Source organism: Chlorocebus sabaeus, chromosome 5, assembly GCF_047675955.1.
Source record: "Chlorocebus sabaeus isolate Y175 chromosome 5, mChlSab1.0.hap1, whole genome shotgun sequence".
Classification (NCBI taxonomy): Eukaryota; Metazoa; Chordata; class Mammalia; order Primates; family Cercopithecidae; genus Chlorocebus; species Chlorocebus sabaeus.
In genome coordinates, this window is record NC_132908.1 from 74,082,394 (window position 1) to 74,103,939 (window position 21,546).

At 43.0% G+C, this 21,546-nt stretch overlaps 1 protein-coding gene across 3 annotated transcripts in view; it reads right to left on the bottom strand.

Annotated features, from left to right (window-relative positions):
* Positions 1–13,598, bottom strand: part of ADAMTS18 (ADAM metallopeptidase with thrombospondin type 1 motif 18) — a 151,819-nt gene extending 138,221 nt beyond the window's left edge. The window contains exons 1-3 of one of the 3 annotated variants that reach the window (XM_007994132.3): positions 13,501–13,598; positions 13,313–13,400; positions 10,175–10,491 (exon numbers count right to left, since the gene is read on the bottom strand). In XM_007994132.3, the coding sequence (XP_007992323.1) occupies positions 10,175–10,491; positions 13,313–13,400; positions 13,501–13,590 (495 nt within the window). In that variant the 5' untranslated portion in view covers positions 13,591–13,598. Of the gene's footprint in view, positions 1–10,174; positions 10,492–13,312 lie in introns of all 3 variants that reach the window. The other 2 variants (XM_038008234.2, XM_007994133.3) reach the window with 2 other exon arrangements.
* Positions 13,599–21,546: the final 7,948 nt, after the last annotated feature.

Here is a 21,546-nt window from a genome sequence, read left to right on the forward strand (position 1 = left end):
GGTCACGAAAGCCTTAGTGCTATCATTAGACCTGTTTATATTTAGACTTCAGATATTTATCAGTACCACTTTCTCTTAAATTGTTTATTGCTCATGGTGGGAAACCATGCAATTTCACCAACATATAGGGTCTGCTGGAGAGAACTATTCTAAACCACTGCCTTAGGCTCATGGAAAACAAGGACGAAATGAGTTCTCAGTAACTTTGCATGTTACACAAACAAGGTATTACTGATGGTGATACTGGGTGACTAACGTCAATATTGGCAAGCCATATCTGGCTATAGCTGATGTCCCATATGTATTTGACATGTCAGCTTTTCACAAAGTAGGTCTCTCTCTCCCTATCCTCCTCATAAAACATACAATTGCATGCAACTAAGAAGAGTCATATATCTCCATGTTATTTTCAGCAGCATCACCAACAAAATCCTGGAAATAAACATTAATCAGAAGAAAACAAATATGCAGCAATTAAAAGAATAAGATAGATCTATGGGTAGTAATAAAAAAAAAACTCCAAAATATACATTGTTTTTAAGTAATCCCTCTTCCCCCACCAAAAAAGATGTTTGGCTAATGCAATTTATGTATGTTTTAACCACACACACAACTTCCAGAAATAATAAGCTCTGATTTCATGAAGTGTCCAGCCAAAAACTGTGCAGCCCTCAGTTTCCTATGCATCATTCCAGATCTGCTTCTGTGCATTAATTCACAGATCAATCCATAAATAAAAATACGGTTTAGTCTTGTTGGGATACAGAGACAAATTTAGTGTGGTCCTCTGAGGCTTGCAGATAAGTGAGAGACCATATAAAGCTCTCAGCCCCACATACTTCTTCTCAGGTATTACATAGGGTCCGGCTGTGGAGTTATTGCTGAATAAGTCACAGGAGACGCCAGGTACCCAAGGAAGTGATGAAATCCTCATCTAAGGTGGCTGCACATGCAGAAGGAAGCCAGGCAGAAGCAAGAAGAGCCGAGAGAAAGAAAACAGTGGAGACATCATTGGATAGCTTGGATCTAGCCTTGCTGAAAGCTAGCCAATCCCAGTACAAGGGAGGAAGGAAGAGATGCAGGGAGATGGGGAGGGAGAGAAAAAGAGAGAAGGGTGAAAGAAAAAAAGGAAAGAAGGGAGGGACAAAGAAAAGAGGGAGGTGGGGAGGTAGGAAAAGAAGAAAGGAGAGAAAAAAGGAGAAGGGAAGAAAGGAAAGAAGAAAGAAAAGAGGGAGGGATAGAGGAAGGAAAGGATGAATTAGGAAGATTATTCCAGAGCCAAAAAGAATGTATATTTTGTATGTTTAACATAGCCTGAGATGGAGTTTTCTACTTACAACTGAAAGTCTTATAATATATAAAGAAGAACCATCTCTATATTTTGATTCACACTAGCCACCCCAATTCCCTCCTTAGAATACCTACCAGATCATGCTAGTCTGTGCATTGACAGTCTCACTTACATGGTGTGATGCTTTCCACACAGCAAAAACAACTCTCCCAGAGAGGTTCAGACAGTCCCTTTTCCACTGAAGGTCCTGTTCAGACACCTTGAGGACAATGACTCTGAGTCCCCCATATGTGAAGCTTCTCTTTCCTTTAGTAAACTCGAATCCCTATGCTCCACCCAGGACCTACTGAATTTTCAGAGGTGGAACCTATACATATATATTTTTTTCCAGTGCTCAGGTTCTCTTAAAGTGCCTTACTAAAAAGATTGCTATACCTCAGACATTAACTACTTATAATGCCAACTCGCAGTTAAATATTCTTTAAAGGCCTCCCTGTGTGTTATAGCTGAATCTCTTCTCAATGGCTCCAGTGTTAATAGCCAGGGTGCTTAATAAGTATTAACTGTTGTGTTTTTATCTAGGCTGAAACTCTTTTCTGCCTGTGGGTTGTAAGAACTGTCAGTAGTCAATTCTGAAAAGTCCTTTGCAGAGGAAGGTCTGCAATAATGATAATTAGTACTATATCATTATCACAACTGATATTACTATGCGCCAGGTAATGATATTGGTTGTGGTAATGATATAGTAATAATATCATTGTAACTATGCACATAGAATATTTTTCTTTCAATTAAGCATCCATAGCCCTCATGGGAGAAGTACTATCACTATCCCCAACTTATCACTGAAGAAATAAAGCATAGTCAGGGTAGAGTTTTCCCTGTGTTGTGTAGCTAGCAAAGACAAGAGATGGAACTTCAGAGTCTCAGCCCAAAGACATTACACTATGCTGCTTCATCATATACGCATTGATGCAAATCATTATCTATTTGTTGATACTCGTCTTTGATTCTTTTTCTCTCATTTTATGTCTTCAGTTTATAAAGTAGCGGTTACTTTCCCCTCCCACAAGATCTCCAAACATTCCCGCAAGGAGAATTGCCAGTATCAAAGTGTTCATTTCCTGTTCTGACAGGGCTGAACTTTAAAAAGCCTTAAGGCAAGACAGGGGTGGTAGCTGGTAAAAGAGAGAGGGGTTGGGCGCGGTGGCTCACACCTGTAATCCCAGCACTTTGGGAGGCTGAGATGGGCGGATCACGAGGTCCGGAGATCGAGACCATCTTGGCTAACACGGTGAAACCCCGTCTCTACTAAAAATACAAAAAATCAGCCAGGCGTGGTGGCGGGCGCCTGTAGTCCCAGCTACTCGGGAGGCTGAGGCAGGAGAATGGCGTAAACCTGGGAGGCGGAGCTTGCAGTGGGCCAAGAACGCACCAGTGCACTCCAGCCTGGGCAACAGAGCAAGACTCTGTCTCAAAAAAAAAAAAAGAGAGAGAGAGAGAGAAAGAGAGAATACGTGTGTGTGCTGTGGGTGAGTTCAATGGCCATTTCCTTCCCAGACCTTCTCCTAGTTCAAAGTTAAGACTAATCAAGCGCGGAGCTTCCACTGAGTACCAAGCTCAGCACTCATAAATCTTCACAGTCTTATGAGAGAAACAGAGGATTACCATTCCCACTTTACAGATGAGAAAACCAAGGCCCAGAGACATGAAGGAAGCCCAATACTTACAACACAGGACTTGGGGAGCCTGATGTCTTAGTGGCCATACCCAAAAAGGCAGGCAGGCCGGGCGCGGTGGCTCACACCTGTAATCCCAGCACTTTGGGAGGCCGAGGCAGGTGAATCACCTAAGGTCAGGAGTTCAAGACCAGCCTGGCCAACCTGGAGAAACTCCATTTCTACTAAAAATACAAAATTAGCCGGACATGGCGGCACATGCCTGTAATCCTAGCTACCGGGCAGGCTGAAGCAGGAGAATTGCTTGACTCCGCAAGGCAGAGGTTGCAGTGAGCCAAGATCACGCCATTGCACTCTAGCCTGGGCAGTAAGAGCAAAACTCTGTCTCGAAAAAAAGGAAAAAAAAAAAAAAAAAAAATAGGCAGGCAGCATAGGCAGGAAGGACGGGCCTTTCAGCCTCCCATGTGAGACCCCTCAAACTGGCCTTAGTCACCTTGGGGTCCTGCTCTCTGGCAAGAACCCTGGCTATTCTTTTTAATAAGGAGTCTGATCTGGCATTTTGCTACAAGTTTCTTATGAGCAAATAATTCTCTTCACAAATTACGTCTTAAGAGGAGAGAAGCCAAAACAAAACAACAAAAACTTTTTACCCTTTCTTAATGAATTGAGCCTAAGAAAACATCACTGATTTCAGTTAGTCTGTCTCACAAAACACGTAAATACAACCCAGTGTAATCCTTAACTTCACGTGATCCTCTCAAGTGACCGAAAAGCTCCAAGGGGGTATATGTAATTCAACAAACCCCTACTAACTAACAAGGCTCTCCAAAGCCTCCAAAGCAGCCGAGCCTAGTTTCTTTCTGCCCGCCATGGACGAAGGTCATTCAACTTCAGCCCTTTTATGAATGGAAATCAGCTTTTGTAAAGACTGTTTGGCAGGCAGTGACCAGCAACAGACAACTCAATGACTGAGCTTTCTGAGTCATAAAATACTTTTGAAAGGGGGAGATCAAAGCGTCCCTACCGCCTATTGAAATCCAATTGCTTCCAAAGTTCTGCAAGAACCCAGGCTCTCTGGAGAATGGGTCACTGCAGTCGTAGTCTAAAAAAGGCCACTACTAAAAAAAGATACAATGGGGACATTAGGGCAGCCAGCCATGGGGGAGAAACGCCACTTACGGTTTAATTGTTGGGGACAAAGAAAAGAGAAATAAGGGGAAACCGAGTGACAAAATTGGATGATGCATCAGGAATTGAGGCTGGAGGGGGTTCTCATGGCAGCCTTGATCACGGTACATACTCTACTCAGAGTGGCAGATGCAGTGCTAAGGCTCGATAGTAATCAGACACCAGGCAGAAGATCCAAGAGAAACAGCAAAGCAGTCCACTACTCTTGCCAGCTGGGCCTTCACTGAAGTTATTCATCAATGGTAAACTCACCCATGTATTACAAAGCTGGGCAGAAATGCAATATGAGTGACAGTTTTTGCATGTATTTTCATTCAATCTTCACATGAAGAATGGAGCTTGGTTTAGAATTTCTTAAGCAAGGGGTGCATTTCCCCAACAGGATCACATGTCAGGTACAAGTACAAATAATCTCAGATTGAGAAACTGCTGTTTTAGGGTGAACCACAGAACACTGGTACAAGGTGTTGATGGAAGTGTGATTCAAAAAGAGGAGGAGTGGGCCGGGCACAGTGACTCACACCTGTAATTGCAGCACTTTGGGAGGCTGAGGCAGGTGGATCACCTGAGGTCAGGAGTTCAAGACCAGCCTGGCCAACATGCTGAAGTCCCATCTCTACTAAAAATATCAAACAAATTAGCTCGGCGTAGTGAGTGCCTGTAATCCCAGTTGCTTGGGAGGCTGAAGCAGGAGAATCGTTTGAATCCGGGAGACAGAGGTTGCAGTGAGCCAAGATCATGTCACTGCACTCCAGCCTGGGCGAGAGAGAGAGAATCCATCTCAAAAAAAAAAAAGCGGGGGGGGGGGGGAGTTGGGGAGGAGTGGTCAAATTAGTATGTAAATCCCACCTTTTGGCACTTCACAATGCATATTAGTGTATTAAAATGTATGAAATCTGTTAAAGATGTTTGTTTAGCTTCCTTTAAACCTCTAAATTTTCCCTAACTTGTGTGACCATAAAGCACTTATTCCTGGAGCATCTCTTAACAGATAAAAATTAATACATAATATTATAGTATCTCTTTTGGGAACCATTGTGTTGACGTTTTTCATGTCACCACCAAACTGTGAAGAGATGCTCCTTGGGGAAAAAAAAAAAATTTCATTGACCAAAGAAGTTAGGGAAACTCTAGGTATGAACAGAGTTAAACAGGTGTCTTTAATATAAGACATTTCTGACTTGTCAATATGCTAATATGCATTGTACAGCTCAGAGAGGTGGCATTTTGGCAATAACTTGACCAGCTCCCCACTTTTCTAAAACAACACTCTGTAAACTCCTTGTTCCAGTGTTGAGTCACAGCTTGGTTCACAATAAAAATCGCAATTTCCAGGTCTAAAAGTATTGCTCCATCCTCTTCCCTAGATTGTAACCTCTACAACCTGGATCTAACATCCATCTTGTTGGTACGCTTCATCCACCATGCTCTCAACAGGGCCTGACACACTAGAGGCTAATAGTTGTCGAATGAAAAAAGGATGGGGTGGGGTTGGTGGCTCAAGCCTGGTAATCCCAGCACTTTGGGAGGCTGAGGCAGGAAGATTGCCTGAGCCCAAAAGTTTGAGGCCAGCCTGGGCAACATGGAAAACCTCGCCTCTACAAAAATTGGCTGGGTGTGGTGGTACATGCCTGTAGTCCCAGCTACTTGGGGGGCTGAGTTGGGAGGATTGCTTAAGCCTGGGAAGTTGAGTCTCCAGTGAGCCATGATTATACCACTGTACTCAAGCCCAGATGACAGAGTAAGACCCTGTCTCTAAAAAAATAACAACAATAAAAACTGATGAGTCAATGTGTCTTTCTAACAAGTTCCAAAAATACAAGCATTTTCACTAAGTGGTTCTCAGATATTTGTATGCATCAGAATCATTTGCAGAATTAAAAATACACTTTCCTGTGCCCAGCCTCCCCATGTTTCTGTTGTGGACAAAGAAATTCACATTTCCAGCCCTTCAGGTGAAGCTATCATAGTTGATCACACTCTGATAATCACTGTCCTGACAAAAAGGATCACTACGACTATTTTTGAGCAGCAAAATTTCTTAGATCTCTTAGTACATAGGAAGAAAGACGCAAGTTTGTTCTGTTGGAAGACAAAATTTAAAAATACAGGTAAAAATTGTAAGACTGTGGTTGAACAGCAAGATGAAGAGCCTTCAACAAGGTCATGACTTGCTGGACGTAATGACTTTCTCATCCCTGTGCTAGTCAGAGGGAGGCTGGATATAGCAGAAAGGACAGACATGGCAGATCACGATGAGATCAGGTTAATCTGTACCTCTGAGGTTCTGGGACAAAGGCTGCAAATCCCAGTACCTTCACAGATTATAAGGCCACTTGGTACAGAAGACAGGGGTGACCTTTTCTAGGTTGCATGTATAAAAGCATTCAAAAATTTTAAAACAATCATCTCTAAACACAACAGTAGGCAGTATTTACTCCGCGAAGTGTGCAATCCTGTTTCATGAATTATTCCAAGTAAGTAACAACCACCTCAGCTGTGGAATAAAGTGAGACCTGTGAGTTGGCAGGCGAGGTGGGTGCATTTTAAGAAATTATTACAAATATTTTAAAGAGGTTAATTCTGAATTATTAAGACAAATTCTCTGCTAGGAAAATTTTAGCTGGAGTATGTATGCATGCATGTCTGCTTATATGTCCGTATGTACATATGTATTCACTATTATAACCATTCTACCATTTTTCACTTTCTTAGGGGACTTCTCTAGCAGTCAAGATAATGGTAGATTCCTATTAGTACTTTGTCAAATCATTTAAAGGTGACATTGCTTTCCTAATATACACTGCATGCACACGAGAAAATTGCTACCGCATCCAAAAGGATCCTAAGGCCAGTGGTCTGGCCCCACTCAGAGAAACACTGATATATAAACTTCAGGTGAAGAAGTTTCATCTCCCAGTCTCATTCATCTCTTCTCAGTCTCTGTATTAACAGAAGAAGAGTGGCTGTCTCTCCTGGCATGTTAACTCGATGAGTCTCTCCAACAAGCCTGTTCAAGGCTTGTTCCTTTTCTGAACTCTTGAATCTACTATTCTGAATCCATTACTATAGTTACTAATTAATTTTAGAGGAGTTATGAACCCCAGATTAGACAAAGAAGCTGAGCAATGTCTATAAGAAAATGTAAACAAAAAAAATGCAATTTCATTAACCATCAGAACAATGCAAACTACACCCACAATGTGGTACTACTTCACACCTATCAATCAGAACAGCTAAAGTGGAAAAATAGGCAATATCAAGTGTTCAGGAGAATTTGGAGCAACTGGAACTCTCATACACTGGTGATGCGAGTTTACATTAGCACAACCACTTTGAAAAGCTGCTTGTCAGTGCTCGTTAAAGCTGAACATATACAAGTTGAGCACCTCAATCCAAAAATTTGAAATGTGAAATGCTCCAAAATCTGAAACTTTTGAGTACTGATATGACGCTCAAAGAAAATGCTTATTGGAGCATTTCAGATTTGTACATTAGAGATGCTCAACCAGAATATATTCTGCAAATATTCCAAAATCCTCCCCAAATTGAAAATCCACAACACTTCTGGTCCCGAACATTTCAGATATGGAATACTCAATTTATACATACTGTGTACCTCAAAAACTTTATTCTTAGGCATGTGTCCAACAGAATGTGCCCATAAGTTCACCAAAATGCATATACAGGAATGTTCAGTCATACCAGCCCCAAACTGTTGGTACGGGTGTAAATTAGTTCAACCATTGTGGAAAGCAGTATGGCAATTTTTTGAAGAGCTAAAAGCAGAACTACCATTCGACCCAGCAATCCCATTACTAGGTATGGGAGGAACATAAACCATTCTAACATAAAGATACATGCATGTGAATGTTTATTGCTGCACTATTCACAATAGCAAAGACATGGAATCAACCTAAATGCCCATCAGTGACGGACTGGATGAAGGAAATGTGGTACACAGACACCAGGGAATACTATGCAGCCATAAAAATAAACGAGATCAGGTCTTTTGCAGGAACATGGATGGAGAGGAAGGCTATTATCATTAGCAAACTAATGCAGGAACAGAAATTCAAATCGCACGTTCTCAGTTATAAGTGGGAGCTAAATGATGAGAAGTCATGAACACAAATAAAGGAACAACAGACACTGTGGTCTACTTGGGGGTGGAGGGTGGTAGAAGAGAGAGGAACAGAAAAGATAACCATTGGGTACTGGGCTTAATATTTGGGTGATTAAATAATCTATACAACAAACCCCTGTGACATGAGTTCACCTATGTAACAAAACCTTCACTTATACCCCTGAACCTAAAAGTTTAAAAAAATGGATAAAAGCATTGTGAAATCTTCATACAGAAAAATTTATGATTCTACTCATGTAAACTTTTGATAATATTAATCTATTACCACGAGATTATTAATATGAGACAACTGATCAGATTTCCCATCACTCACAGAGTGGAGTCCTGAGAGTGCTAAACATGAGGAGGCTAAGTTTTGCTGAAAATAGAACAGCTATAGGGCAATTATCCCTGCCAGGAATTGCTACAGCACTTTCCACATAAAAAGTCTTTGAATCCCCACTGCCCTGTGATGTAAACTCTTGTTATTCCCACCTTAGAAATAAAGAAACTAAGGCATAGTTAACTCTACTTAACACGGAGTGAAATAATGAGTCCAAGGTCCTATGAGTAAATGCTAGTGTGAGAATTAGAACCTGGGCAGACTGCTTTTAACTACTGGTATGTAGAATGAGATAGTTTAAGCCAATATGGTGGGTGGTGTAAACTCCTCCTTTAGGATACTGGAATAGACAGAAGAAAGAGAAATACAGAGGGGATGCTAAATAAAGACCAGGAGATCCGCCACAACAAAACAAACAAACAAACAGAAAACCAAGATATAGTCATGTGTGCATACACAGGGGCACGTAACCATGTTATAATATGTAGGTCATTGGTGAGCCACGTTCATCATTTTAAATAGACCAAAGAAAGAATACCATGATTGTGGTTGTAAATAGAGGTTTTAGCTAAATTTCAGGCCAAAATAGGGGGAAAAAATATAAAAAGTAACTGAAAGTTTCAACTAATGAAGAACATGGGAGTCCTCATTCACCCGCACCCAAGCCACATCTTGCTTTGTGCCATGATGTACTATGTACATTACTAACTACATTCTCAGCTGGGTTTTCTCACATTTTCCTTCTTCTGGCCATGCCAGAGCATAACTGCCATGTGTCTGAACACACACCAACTCTTCTGTCAATTCAGGACACTTCTCAATCACAACATAGAATGAAATCAACCCAGCACACCATTTACCACCTCGTATATTTGATTGAATCCTGAGAAGAGAGTATCATTTACAATGATATTCTTGGCCTGGTGCTCAGCAGATGAGGATTACATAGGCAGGAAATAACGCTTGTCCCAAATGCTTTTAAAAGGTTCTGCTTCCCTGGATGCCACATTGAATCCTGCCAGCCCAGGAACACAGCACACCACATTCTAAAAGGATGTCTTATGTGAGCAGGACACCAGCAACAGATTAGTTCAAAGAAAACAAAGGGCCTCCCTTCAGCAAAGTGAAGGTTGAACTTACCAGGGCTGCTGAATGCAATTTTGCATTGAAATACAGTTTTCCCATTTCAAAGCCATGTAGACGCATGCAGCTTGTTAGATTTATAGAATGCCTGGTCTCCCAGGACATTACAAAGCGAATGGCATCCATCAAGTTAATTTCCTTGGGGATCATCTCAAACACGGAGAATGAAAAGTCCCAGACCATTAAACATCAAAAGAATGTTCTAAATGGTAATTAAAGTTCTATTATATTTTATTTTTCTGGGAGCAGATTAGATTAATTCAATTGAGAATATTAGAAGTATCAAGGCTGACAGTGTGAATGTGTGGAGTTGGCTCAAAGAGCACTTATATTGCAGACATCTGTTCACTCAAGTTACACAAAACACGAAAGAGGGAGCTCAACTCAGACTGGGGTGAACTTACCAAGCCAGCACACGTAGACACAGCGACAGAGGAGGAGCTGTCATTTCTGATAAATCCCTGATAGAAGCATTGCTGCACCTCGGGGTTCTGAGTCTCTGAAGCGCCATCTTTTCCAAGTACCTGGACAATAAAGTGACTGCTCAAAATCGCCGAGGGCTTAAGTTCTAAGTGCAGTTCCTGTCCAAATGCTGAAAATCGGTAGTGCAGGGAGCTTCTGGCATTCTGCGCCGATCGCTTTTTCCTGCCGTTGTGCAAAATGTCGTGTGAAATATATGACCCGGCTGAGTCTACTTCTACTGGCGTGACAAAGACATAATCTGCAATGGGAAAAGTTTCGCTGTCAGCACCCAGAGCCCACAATTCCAAATGGTCACTTTCCAGCAGGCTGGCAAAGAGCAACACAAAACTCAAAGATATCTTTGTTCCTGTTGCCTTGCACCTAGATCAAATATAATTCACAGCAGCACAGGAAGCAGAAGATCTGTCTCTACAATTAACTCTGCCACAGTCATTTCTACAGGTGCCCGAAAGCCAATCACGATTTTCATGAATTTCGCGGATGTCCGTGGAAAAATGTAATGCCTCTCGTCTGGAGAGAGATTTAAAATGTTCTTTTGATGTTTAATGGTCTGAATCTTTTAATATATTGGCCACAGAGTCATGCATATATATAAAATTTAATTTTTTGGAAGATAAAGTTAATGAATATGAAACTACAAAATCAGGAATTTTTCTTCAAGGAGGTTAATTTATCTGTGCTTAAACTGAATCGGGAGCATTTTGGCAGAGGCAGAGTTTACACTTCAAGTCCTAACTCACAGTGTGGGGTAGCTTCAGATGATATTTCAGATCATTAACAAGCAAGAGCATTTTCATATTTCCAATATTATTTGTGAAAAGAAAACTCTGGCACTTGTATCACTCTTAGCATTTTTACTGTGAGCTTTCACAGGGATGATCCCATTTAATTGTAAGCATAAAATACAGCACATGCACAAAAATGCCTCAAAATTCTCAGAACCCTCCTATACAGTCTGATGTATAAAATTGCTCAGGCATGTTGGTGGGGGAGTGGCTTATCAGGGGACACCTGGAAAGGCATGTTTAAAAATACATTCACCATTGCTCCCTAGAGCAGCACTAATTGCTGAATGTTCCAAAGAGGAGGAGCTAAAATACAATTTGCTATTTGAAAAGCAAAGCCAGCACAGTGTTTTCTTTCAACAAACATTGAAGTTGAAAAGCATCATCCCACAAAATGATTTGGAATATGCCCTCTGCACATTAAAAACACTCCACATTTCCACTTCCGAGGCACAGAATGGGAAACTACTTTGGAAAGTGTTTAGAAAGATGTTGAATAACGATGAGGTATGTTTGAGTCACTTGGGTCCCCGGTTACTGGAGGAGGAAAAGGAATAATTTCCCTTTCCCCTAAACAGTCAACAACTTTCCCCCTCCTCCAAAACAAACAAACAAACAAAGGAAAAGTGGAGCCCTGGTAGCTACCAAGGATCAATGAGTGATGGCCTAATTAGCTTCACATTAAAAAAAAAAAATTCTCCCCAATAGACAATAATTTTCTTCTGTTTATGAACCATCTGTGACTCTTATTCCTTGGGCAGCTTTCATTTTTATATTCTTTATGTCCTCCCACTCCCATTTTTCTTGACTTCGTCCTTTAACTAAAAATGCTATAAAATTGACACACACATTTTAAAATAATGGGGGGGGGGAGTTTTTCCCTTCTCTTAACCTTGAAAATCTGAGCCAGACATACAATATTTTTCTTCTCTTAAAAATCTGATATATTGCTTTAAAGGGCTGTGGCTCCTGATTATGTGCAAGTCCTTAGAGAAAGTCTACCTCCTCCTCCAGTCAAACTAAAACTTAACTATGAAAATGCTTCCTGACATATGCAGAAGTTTGTTTCTCACTGTCTTGTCCCAAATTATCTGAAACTCTGCCTGCTCTTACTTGGAAGGCTCTGTAGGAACGTTATCCAGCCAGCCTTCTATGGAATCAGCCATCAAGGCCCCCCAGACACCTGCTACCAGCTTGTTTCCAAGGGGAGAATAACAGGTTATTGGTTACATTCAGTCCTTCATGAAAGAAGGGCAGTCAGTGTCCCCTGTAAAGAGTGATCTCTGACTGATCACTTCAGGAGCTGAGTAATGGTGAGGTCTTTACAAAGTGGTGACTGGGTGGGACGTGGCCTCCAGCCATCTGATCCTGATATAAGAATGAGGGGTGGTTTTAGAAACTGCAGCCTCTCTGTTGAACAAAAGGTGAATCCCTTCTGCATGACTCCATCCTGCCCCACTCCCCATTATGACCTCTTCACCCTGACAAGAAAAGGAGATAACCTTGCAAAACTAAAATTTACAGACTTCTATAAAGAATCCAGGTTGAACAGTAAGGTTTTGCGAGACGCCTTGCGTCAGGAATCAGCTGTTCTCCTGTAGCTCATGGGAAACAATCAAAACAAGGATTTCCCTCTGGGCGCCACTGGGAAGTTAATAAATGACAGAAGTGAGGGATGTTCTAGGAAGTTTGTGGCTGCGCAACGTCAGAAAAGATAGATAAAGGACTCACAGACCTCAAGTCACCTGCTTTCCTCTCTCTAAAAGCAGCCTTAGGCATCCGTGAAACAAGGGAAGCAAAAAGGAAAGAAAAAAGAAGAGACAGAAAAGGAACAAAAGTGGAGAGAAAAATGAGGAAAGATGGAGAGAGGAAAGAGGCTCACATTCTTTCATCTCCCACTGAGAATTAGCTTCCCCCACCAAGAGTTAGGAGAGGGAGGAAATAAGTAATTCCTTAGTTAATGTCCACCTCCCTTAGAATTTCTCACTGCAGTTAAGGTTTTTTGTTTTGTTTTGTTTTGTTTTTTTTCTTAACAAGCCACCTGTGAAGGAGGGAGAGTATTTTCTTTTATGTGACTTGCAGCTTGGGGCATTGATTCTTTTGATAAGTTCAGTCCTTGCCAACCTTCCCCTCTCTCCAAACAGGAACCATTTCCAAGACAGCGCACACCTGCCAGGTTAAGGGGTGCACTTTTCCATCTTTTCTGTTTTGGGGGGAAGGAAAGGACAAAGTGCTGCGAAAGGCCCTTCTTGGGGGTGGGGGGCAAATACGAACCATTATTTAATCCGCTGGCGCCGCTGCTGCTGTCACTGGCTAAGGCCGCGGCGACCGACGCACAGCAGAGGCAGCACAGCTGGAACGCCTGCAAAAGAAAAGGTGACATCGCGCGTGAGGGGCGCGGTGGGGCTGGCGTCGGGCGCCCTCTGCCACCCGCTCTCGGAGCTCCACTCGGCGGCACCTGCCTTGGCCACGCGCCCCAGTCCCGCCGGGCCCCTCGGCGGGCCCGAACCCGCGGCCGGGAGGGCGCACGCTAGCAGGAGGGCGCACTCCATGGTCAGGTGCGGGCGCGGCGGCTGCGGGTGGCCAGACGCTGCAGGCGGAGCGCACGGGCGGCGAGCATTCTCTCCGCGGCCCCGGAGCTCGGCGCCCCAGGTGCGGCTCCAGGTGAGAGCCGCCGCCGTTCACATCGCAGCGGAGGCGCGCTGGGACCTCCCCTCCTCCGGCTGCCTGCGCGCCCTCCCTTCTCCCGGCGCGGGCCTGCCGAGCTGCCCTTTGCGGCACCCCAGGGGGTGCGGGGTGCTCCCTGGGCCGGGACTGGAACGCAAACGGCTGGGAGACTGTCGATGCCTGCCCGCCCGTCTGTGAGTCTGTCTGTGTCGGTGTGAGCGTCTGAGGCTACGGGGAAAGCAGCGCCAGCTGGCTCCCCCAGCGCGCCGGAGCCGAGCGCCCGCCTCTCCACCGCGCGGTGATTGGCGACCAGCGGCTCCCGGGCTCGTCCGAGCCCCCGGGCTGGTGCAAGGGCGTGGGATTCCCGGCTGCAACTCCGAGGGAGGGGGCGAAGGGGGCGGGGAGGCTGGGTGGGAGTGATGGGTAGGGAGGGACCGACAGCCGTGAGAAGGAGGGGAGCGCCCAGGGTCAGGCTTGGAAAACGTAATGTAAGCGCACTGGGGAGATGAGTTCAGAAGAGGAAAGGCTCAGGTGAGCGGCACGACTTCTTCGCTGTCTGTGCAGACTTCTCATTTTCAACTCTTCTGGCAAAGAGTCAAGATAGCGTCCTCGACACCTCCTAAGTGCTGGGAGCTATCCCCTGCTGTATCGCATTTGCCTCAAGCCCTACCCTTTTCAGGTGGGAATTATTAATTCCTTGATAAAGATGAGGAAGAAGAGGCTCAGATGCGCACAAGATAACCTAGCTTCCCAGAGTCAGCAAATCTGAGGCAGCCCGGAGGACCAGAACAATGAGCCTGTCGCTGTCTGCAGCGTATAAAAACTCATGGCACGCGGGGGCCTCCCTCTTCTCCCGGATCTCTCCCTCTCTTCTCACGGTGACCGTGCTTCCCACTCTTGGAGATTGAATCTTTGCCCCAGATACCCAAACTCACAGAAATCAGTTATAACAAACAGTGCACGCCATCACGAGGAATGTGCATCCAGTTTGCTGTGTGCCTGTTCATTTACTCAAGACATTTATTGGATCCTTTGATCCCTGTTTGCAGAGGTGAACAAAATACATTCTCACGGGCCAGTGGAAACGAATCTGATTGGATAGCTCGACAACCGTAATAGAAGCAAAATGAACACAAATACTAAAAAGGAAAAGAATAGTCTCCTAAATTAGATGGCAGCAGAATCTAATTTAGATGTCTACACACACACACACACACACATACACGTGCAAGGCATCTCTTAGGCGCTGACACTTAAATAAGGCCAGAGAGTGGATTGGTTTTACGAGGGAAGAGGGGAGTAGGATCTTGCATGTTAGATCAGGGGGCACAGCAGAAATGAAGGTCCCGAGGTAGTTAAGTGATTGCCACGTGAAAACTGTTACAGGCCAGAGGAAGAAGCAAACACAGCAGTTGCTGGGTCAGCTGGACCTTGTAAGCTGAGGCGAAGCACGTTGGAAGTCATTAGATTTAAATGAATGGGGGTTTGTGGATGTGTAGGAGGCAACGTCATGTCCAATAAAAAAAAAAAAGTGAATCATTTTTTGAGCAAGGGTAGGGACTGGACGCGCTGAGGCAGGGCCAGAAGCAAACCAGGCAACTGTTGCTGGCATGAAGGGACACAATGACAGTGTCTTGCTGGGACCAGGGTAGTGGCAGTGGAGGTAGATGTGTTACTCTGCTCAGTCCTGTGGGTACTGAAATAGTTAACATGAGGTCCATGTCAAGCCTCGATGAAGTGATAGCTCGATACACATAGTCGGTTTTACTGAACACAACCGGGAAGATGTAAACCCCGGCTGCAGAGGCAGAGGTGGTGATATGTCTGCCTAAGGAACATGAGGGAAGTCCTCACAGAGCATCAGGGTTAAACAAATCACTTGGGTTTCCCTACTTTATCTGTTTAAGCTCTGTGGCCCCTGTTTTATAATCTGTAAAATAGGAATCAGCATGCTACATCAAAAGGATAGCCTAAGGGGTAAGTGAATATATTTTTCGAAGCACATTATAAGTGGACTTTAAGAAGTGATGATGGTGTATTTCTGTGATTTCATACATCCCATGTCAAATTTCAATGTATGTCAAAGTCACCTGTAATGCTAGCTTAAAAATGCAGATTTCCAGGCCACGAAGCACTGTGATTCTGACTCCATGGATTTGGTGTACGGCCCAAGCGTGCGTTTGCAGTAAGCACTTTTGGGTGATTCAGACACAGGTGACTTAAGTGCTTTATGTGATTCCTTGAAGAACTGGACACCATAGGAAACTGGACGTCAAAGATGTGAATACGGTGAATTCGGAAGGAAACTGGAGGGTAAAGGGCTTGTCCACACTCAGCTAATAATAACCATGGCCCTGATTTGTGTCTCTCCATTAAGATACATTTGCATGAAATTATCCATATTTCTCTGGTCCTCCTCTTTTAGGGTTAATAATATAGGTTACTCACCATGGTCAGGGTTGAAGTCGGAGAACCACCCTTAACTATGCTCTATGCTCAGTTGTGGAGTTTCTCAACCTTAGCAGTACTGAGATTTAGGCTGGATAATCATTTGTGGTAGGGGTTATCATCCTGTGCATTATACACATAGGATGTTTAGCAGCATCTCTGGCTTCTCTTCACTAAATGCCAGTAGCAGCCCCCAAAATGGAACAAAATGTTGTGAGGTTTCCAAATGTTTCCTGGTGGGTAAAATTCCCCTAGGTGAGAACCTGGATAAATAGTACAGATTCCCAGTCCTATTCTGTGACATTTTTTGTTGAGTGCCCATTTTGTTGAGAGACTAGAGGGCTCCTCTTGAACTTAATGTAAGTGGTGTGTCCTCCACTGATTTTATAGCTGTTCTTCCATACCCCAGTCAATCTTTGCTCTCCATAGATTCAAGTCCTCCATGATTGGGTACAGAAACCAAGACTCATTTCTTACATAGTTCTAGACCTAGAAGATCAAAACTTGCAGTTCCATTCATTTGTAGATGTCCAGTCTCTTTTTTAGGGCTGATAAATACTTGCAAAGCCGTAACTTCTGGGATGATTTCATACACAGTTTTCCAGGAACTGGCCCTGCAATATGTATAAATTGTCTCTAGATGGTGACAGAGAATCATGAGCCCATGGTCCAGTCTTGGAGTTGTAAACTGCAAAGTCGCTGTTAAGTTACTTGGGAATGTCAGTCTTACCTGATTTTAAAATGATAAATCTAGGACACTACAATGGCTATCTGAAGTTTGTAATAAACCAATGGGGATACGGGGGGCAGAGCTCATTGCTGATGTGTTGTATTCTGTCATACGTAGCCCAGAATCTGTCATATAACAGACATTCATAAGTGTTTGTAAGAGGAGCAGAGGGAGGGAGGGAGGAATGGAGGGAAAATTTGAGATAGAGAGATCACACTGTTTCACTCTTAACCACTAAAAAAATTCCCCCTTTCTCTTCCTTTAAAATCAATGATACAGTTCTAGGCATTGATTTTCTTTCTTTTTGTACTGACATAAGCTTAATTAAATAAAATAATAATAATAATTATTATTTGCTAAATAACATTAAGATATGTGTGTCCTCCTGGACAGATCAAAAAATAAATGGCAAACCACGTTGCTTACTCGCTTTCCTTTGTCCCTGGATTCATGAAGATGCAAACATCCCTTCCATGGAAAGTAAGAAACATTTACTGCCTCTCCTGGTGCTGTTGACTTTCTGTGCTATAACTGACTCCTTATTTGCTCCTCTCCTTTTCTGTTTCTGTGCTATAACTGACGCCTTATTTGCTCCTCTCCTTTTCCGTCAGCGAGTAGAGGGAAACTCTTCCTCCTCTAGCTACTCAAAGCTGCATCAAACAGTGGGCTGGGTTTTACTGAACAGGTGTCCGGTACTTTCCTGTAGAAAACATTTTGATGTCCAAAGAGATAGATGTCCATAGTCACACATCTAAACCTAGAAGAGTGTAAAATAGAACACAAGAATTTATTTCAACACAGTAGCCAAAAGGAAAAGAAAGAGATGGAAATGGATTTCCCTCCTCGAAGGGCTAAGATCTAAGGCCTACTTTCTGGTCAATGTCTCAGAAATGCAGTCCAGTTAGCAACCCAGACCTCAAAAACAATGGGGAGAAGGAGAGAGAGGAGGTGAAAGAGAAACAGAGCAGCAGGTCTTAACTTTTTTCCTTCTACAGATAACCATCCAGAAAGATAAACAGTTATATTTTGCTACACAAAGAATGAAATTCAAACAAGTGACAGGCAACAAACTTCTATTTACTTAGTAGTAACAATACAGGAAGCAGAACCCCTTAGTTTAAATAGTTTTGTAAATAGATCCGTCATCACACACAATTTAGCAATTACCAACTGTTTTCCTTCACCTGCTATTTATTCTTCTACTCAACTTTCTGAGGACATTGGTATCCATTTCTTTCCTTTAAAACCATGTGGTTGTCTGACTTATCTATATGATAAGGTTCTCTCTCCTCATCTCATTTTCTCTGTTCTTTGTACTCTGGCTGCATGGGCTTGCTTTCCTTGTTCTATTTTTAGTCTTTTCCCAAGCCCTACTATTAACAGTAGCATGCTTGCCAGAGGCTGAAGAGGTAGTATTAGAACTAGACTACTAAATTCCACAACCAAACTGGAGGCCAAGTTCTGAGCTCTCTGTATCGTGAAGAGTGGAATATATACTTTGTAAAAGCTCTGGAAAATATCAGGCTGCCTGAGAAGGGCGAATAACTTTTGTTTACATGGAGTATTTTCTCCTTCTTCTCCACTATCATGAGCCCATCATAAACAAGCTCAGATGTCTGCGCTAATGATTATCAAACTCTCATCTCTAACACCGTCTCGGCCCCACTAAGCCTTTGTCCTGGAACAGCAAGGATTGGGAACTACTGCTAATGAAGAACACCCAGAACATGGTTAGAAATATACATTCTTGGGCATCCCTATAAGTATTTCCATTAAGTGGGTCAGGATTTCTGATGTAACTATTATCACAAACCAATAATTATGACCCATAGTACTTGCACTTGAATGCCAGCAACATCCCCTAGTCAATAGGACTTAAAGCTTTTGGGATGCTTTTGCCTCATTTCTTATTCATGGAAAAAGCAAAATATAGCAGAAAGAATAAAGGGATTTAAATCTGGAGACGTTGGCTATCCTCCTGAGCTGCAAAAAGAAAATACAGATAACAGTAGAAAAGAAATAGGAAAATACACAGGTTCTAGTCCAAGGCCAATATTTGTCCCTTCTCCTTTGATCCTTGAAATCACCACAAGTTAAACCAAGAAATCTTTCTCCAACCCTATTTCCCCCTTTATATTAGTCTGTGTTGCATTTCTATTTCTTTCAATGAAAGTTGTCTTAGTACTTTTACCATGTGATGTTAAACATGAAGTCTTAGCATGCCCATCTCTAACACAGGGGAGCAATCCCTACCTCACATCCATTTATTTTCATGAGGATTGGATGAGGTAACACACATAAAGTGTCTAATGCAAATCCTCAACCACTAGTGCTCAATGAATGGTAGTGTTCTTCCTCTTTTTTAACTCTCCTTTGATTCTTACTCCTATAGCCAATCCCTTCCTAAGGCTGTGAACTCTTGTGTAGAGGTGAATACTTCAGTCTGAGCCCTGCTATTTCCCATCTGATTTCACAATTGCAATTCCCAGAAACAGTGACTGGGTGAGCATAAGAAAATGATGTTCCCTTTTGCATAGGCACAAAAAAGTGACCAAAAGTTGGAAGCTATGAAAATTAGGAAAAGAGCAACCCTTTGGGCTAATAAAGTCTTGTGGGGACAGAATGAAGAAGACTGAGACCTACTGGATTTCATTTTAACTCACCTCAAGGCAGGGTACAGCCATTCATCATGCCCAGCATAGGCTGCAATCTCCTTAGGCCTTTTCTCTCATTTTTTCATTTTTGTTTTTGTTTTTTTTCTTTAGAGACAGAGTTTCACTTTGTCACCCAGGCTGGAGTGCAGTGGCACCATCTAAGCTCACTGCAACCTCTGCCTCCCAGGTTCAAGCAATTCTCATGCCTCAGCCTCCTGAGTAGCTGGGATTACAGGCACCAGCCACCACACCCAGCTAACTTTTTGTATTTTAGTAGAGACCGGGTTTCACCATGTTGCCCAGGCTGGTCTTGAACTCCTGACTCAGGCAATCTGCCCGTCTCAGCCTCCCAAACTGCTAGGATTACAGGCATGAGCTACTGCACCCAGCCAGGCCTCTTCTCATCTTAGATTGGGAAACTAAATAGGAGCAAAGATTCATTCCACCTACTTCTATGAACTGCATTACAATTTCTAAGCTACTGATTCTGCTTTGTTCTTCCATTTACTGAGCATCCTTTCCATGAACTCACACTGTCTCCGAGGGCTCTTTCAAAAGCCTTGGCTGTGAAGGTGAAGATAAGTACATTTATCCTTCGTCAATTAACCTTCACTTCTCAACAAAATGCAATCTGGCTTCTACCCCCAGTTCTTATAAATAAAAGTATGATAAAGTTTTTGAATAAATGAATAGAAATAGAGAGATGTGGACCTTTCTCCTTTCACTCAGAACCATTAAAAATGCTAGAGAAAGAGAACCCATGCTAATCTTTAAATTGTTGTAGTGTTTGAAACTAATGACCACTGCCTCTTTTTTGAAACTCTCTTACCTCCATAGCTTCCAGGTCATTACTTTGCCCTGTTTTTCCGAGTCCCCCCCACCCCTCTTTTTAAAAAATTTTTACTAATCATTTTTTTCCCCCTTTTTGTCTCTTAAATATTGGGCTTCAGACTTTGGTCCTTGTCCTTCATTTTTTCTCACAAGATAATCTCCTCTACTCCTGAGCAATGAGGGCCCATCTCATCTGCTGATGAGTCCCAGATCTATTATTTCAGCCCGAATTTCTGTCCCAAGCTCTAGAGAATTATTTCGAACCACTTACAGGGCATTTTTAACTAAATGCATTCAGAGGCACCTTAAACCCGACAAGGCACCACACAGGATCATCGGCTATTCTCCATATGCCCAGAATCCCAAACTGGGAAGTTTGGGAGTCATCCCAGGATATGGGAGGTGTAAGGGGTCACCTTATCTTGCTTTCTCAATGACTCTGTTCCTCTCCATACTCATTGCAATTACCTTATTCTGGCCATTAGCATCTGCCACCCTTAAAGACTCACAAAAGGAAGTGTCTTATCCAGGCAGACTTCCCTGACTGCCCTGGCTGAGCTAGGCTGGATTAAGCACACCTCCAAGTGTCCTCATAATAACCTACCATTCCCCCATGGTCTCTGTCATAAAAGTGAGACCGTTCAATAGAGGCCATGACCCCCAACCCAACTAATGCTGCTGTGTCAGCTGCTCAGAGCAGGGAGATGTCATTGTCATCTTTGTTTCTAATACTAAGAACAGGGCTAGCACTTACATTCTTGATAACATGTTAAATTGAAACCTCACTGCGCAGAAAGAAAACAATCCAGGCTGTTGAAACAGGCACTTTGAACCACCCCCTAAGCCAGCCCCAACTATGGAATCTTACTACTATTCCTGCACCCCATAAGGGAGAACTTCCATGACCAAGTAGGTTCCATACCTGCCTGTCAACTATGTCCAGATATTTTATTTGTTTTTATTCCTTCCCTCATTCCCCAGTTTTTCCTCATTTTCGTTCCGTCTCTCACTCTCCAATACACAGTGGTTTCTTTTTCTTCTTCCCTTTTAAACTAAACTGTACATTATTGTTGTGTTCAAATAAGTCTAAGCGCCTTGAGACTTACCCTCACCTATTTAGCCATACAATTCCCCACCTTAGCAGATGTTCTCAACCTTGGTGCTCATTGGGCAAGTCC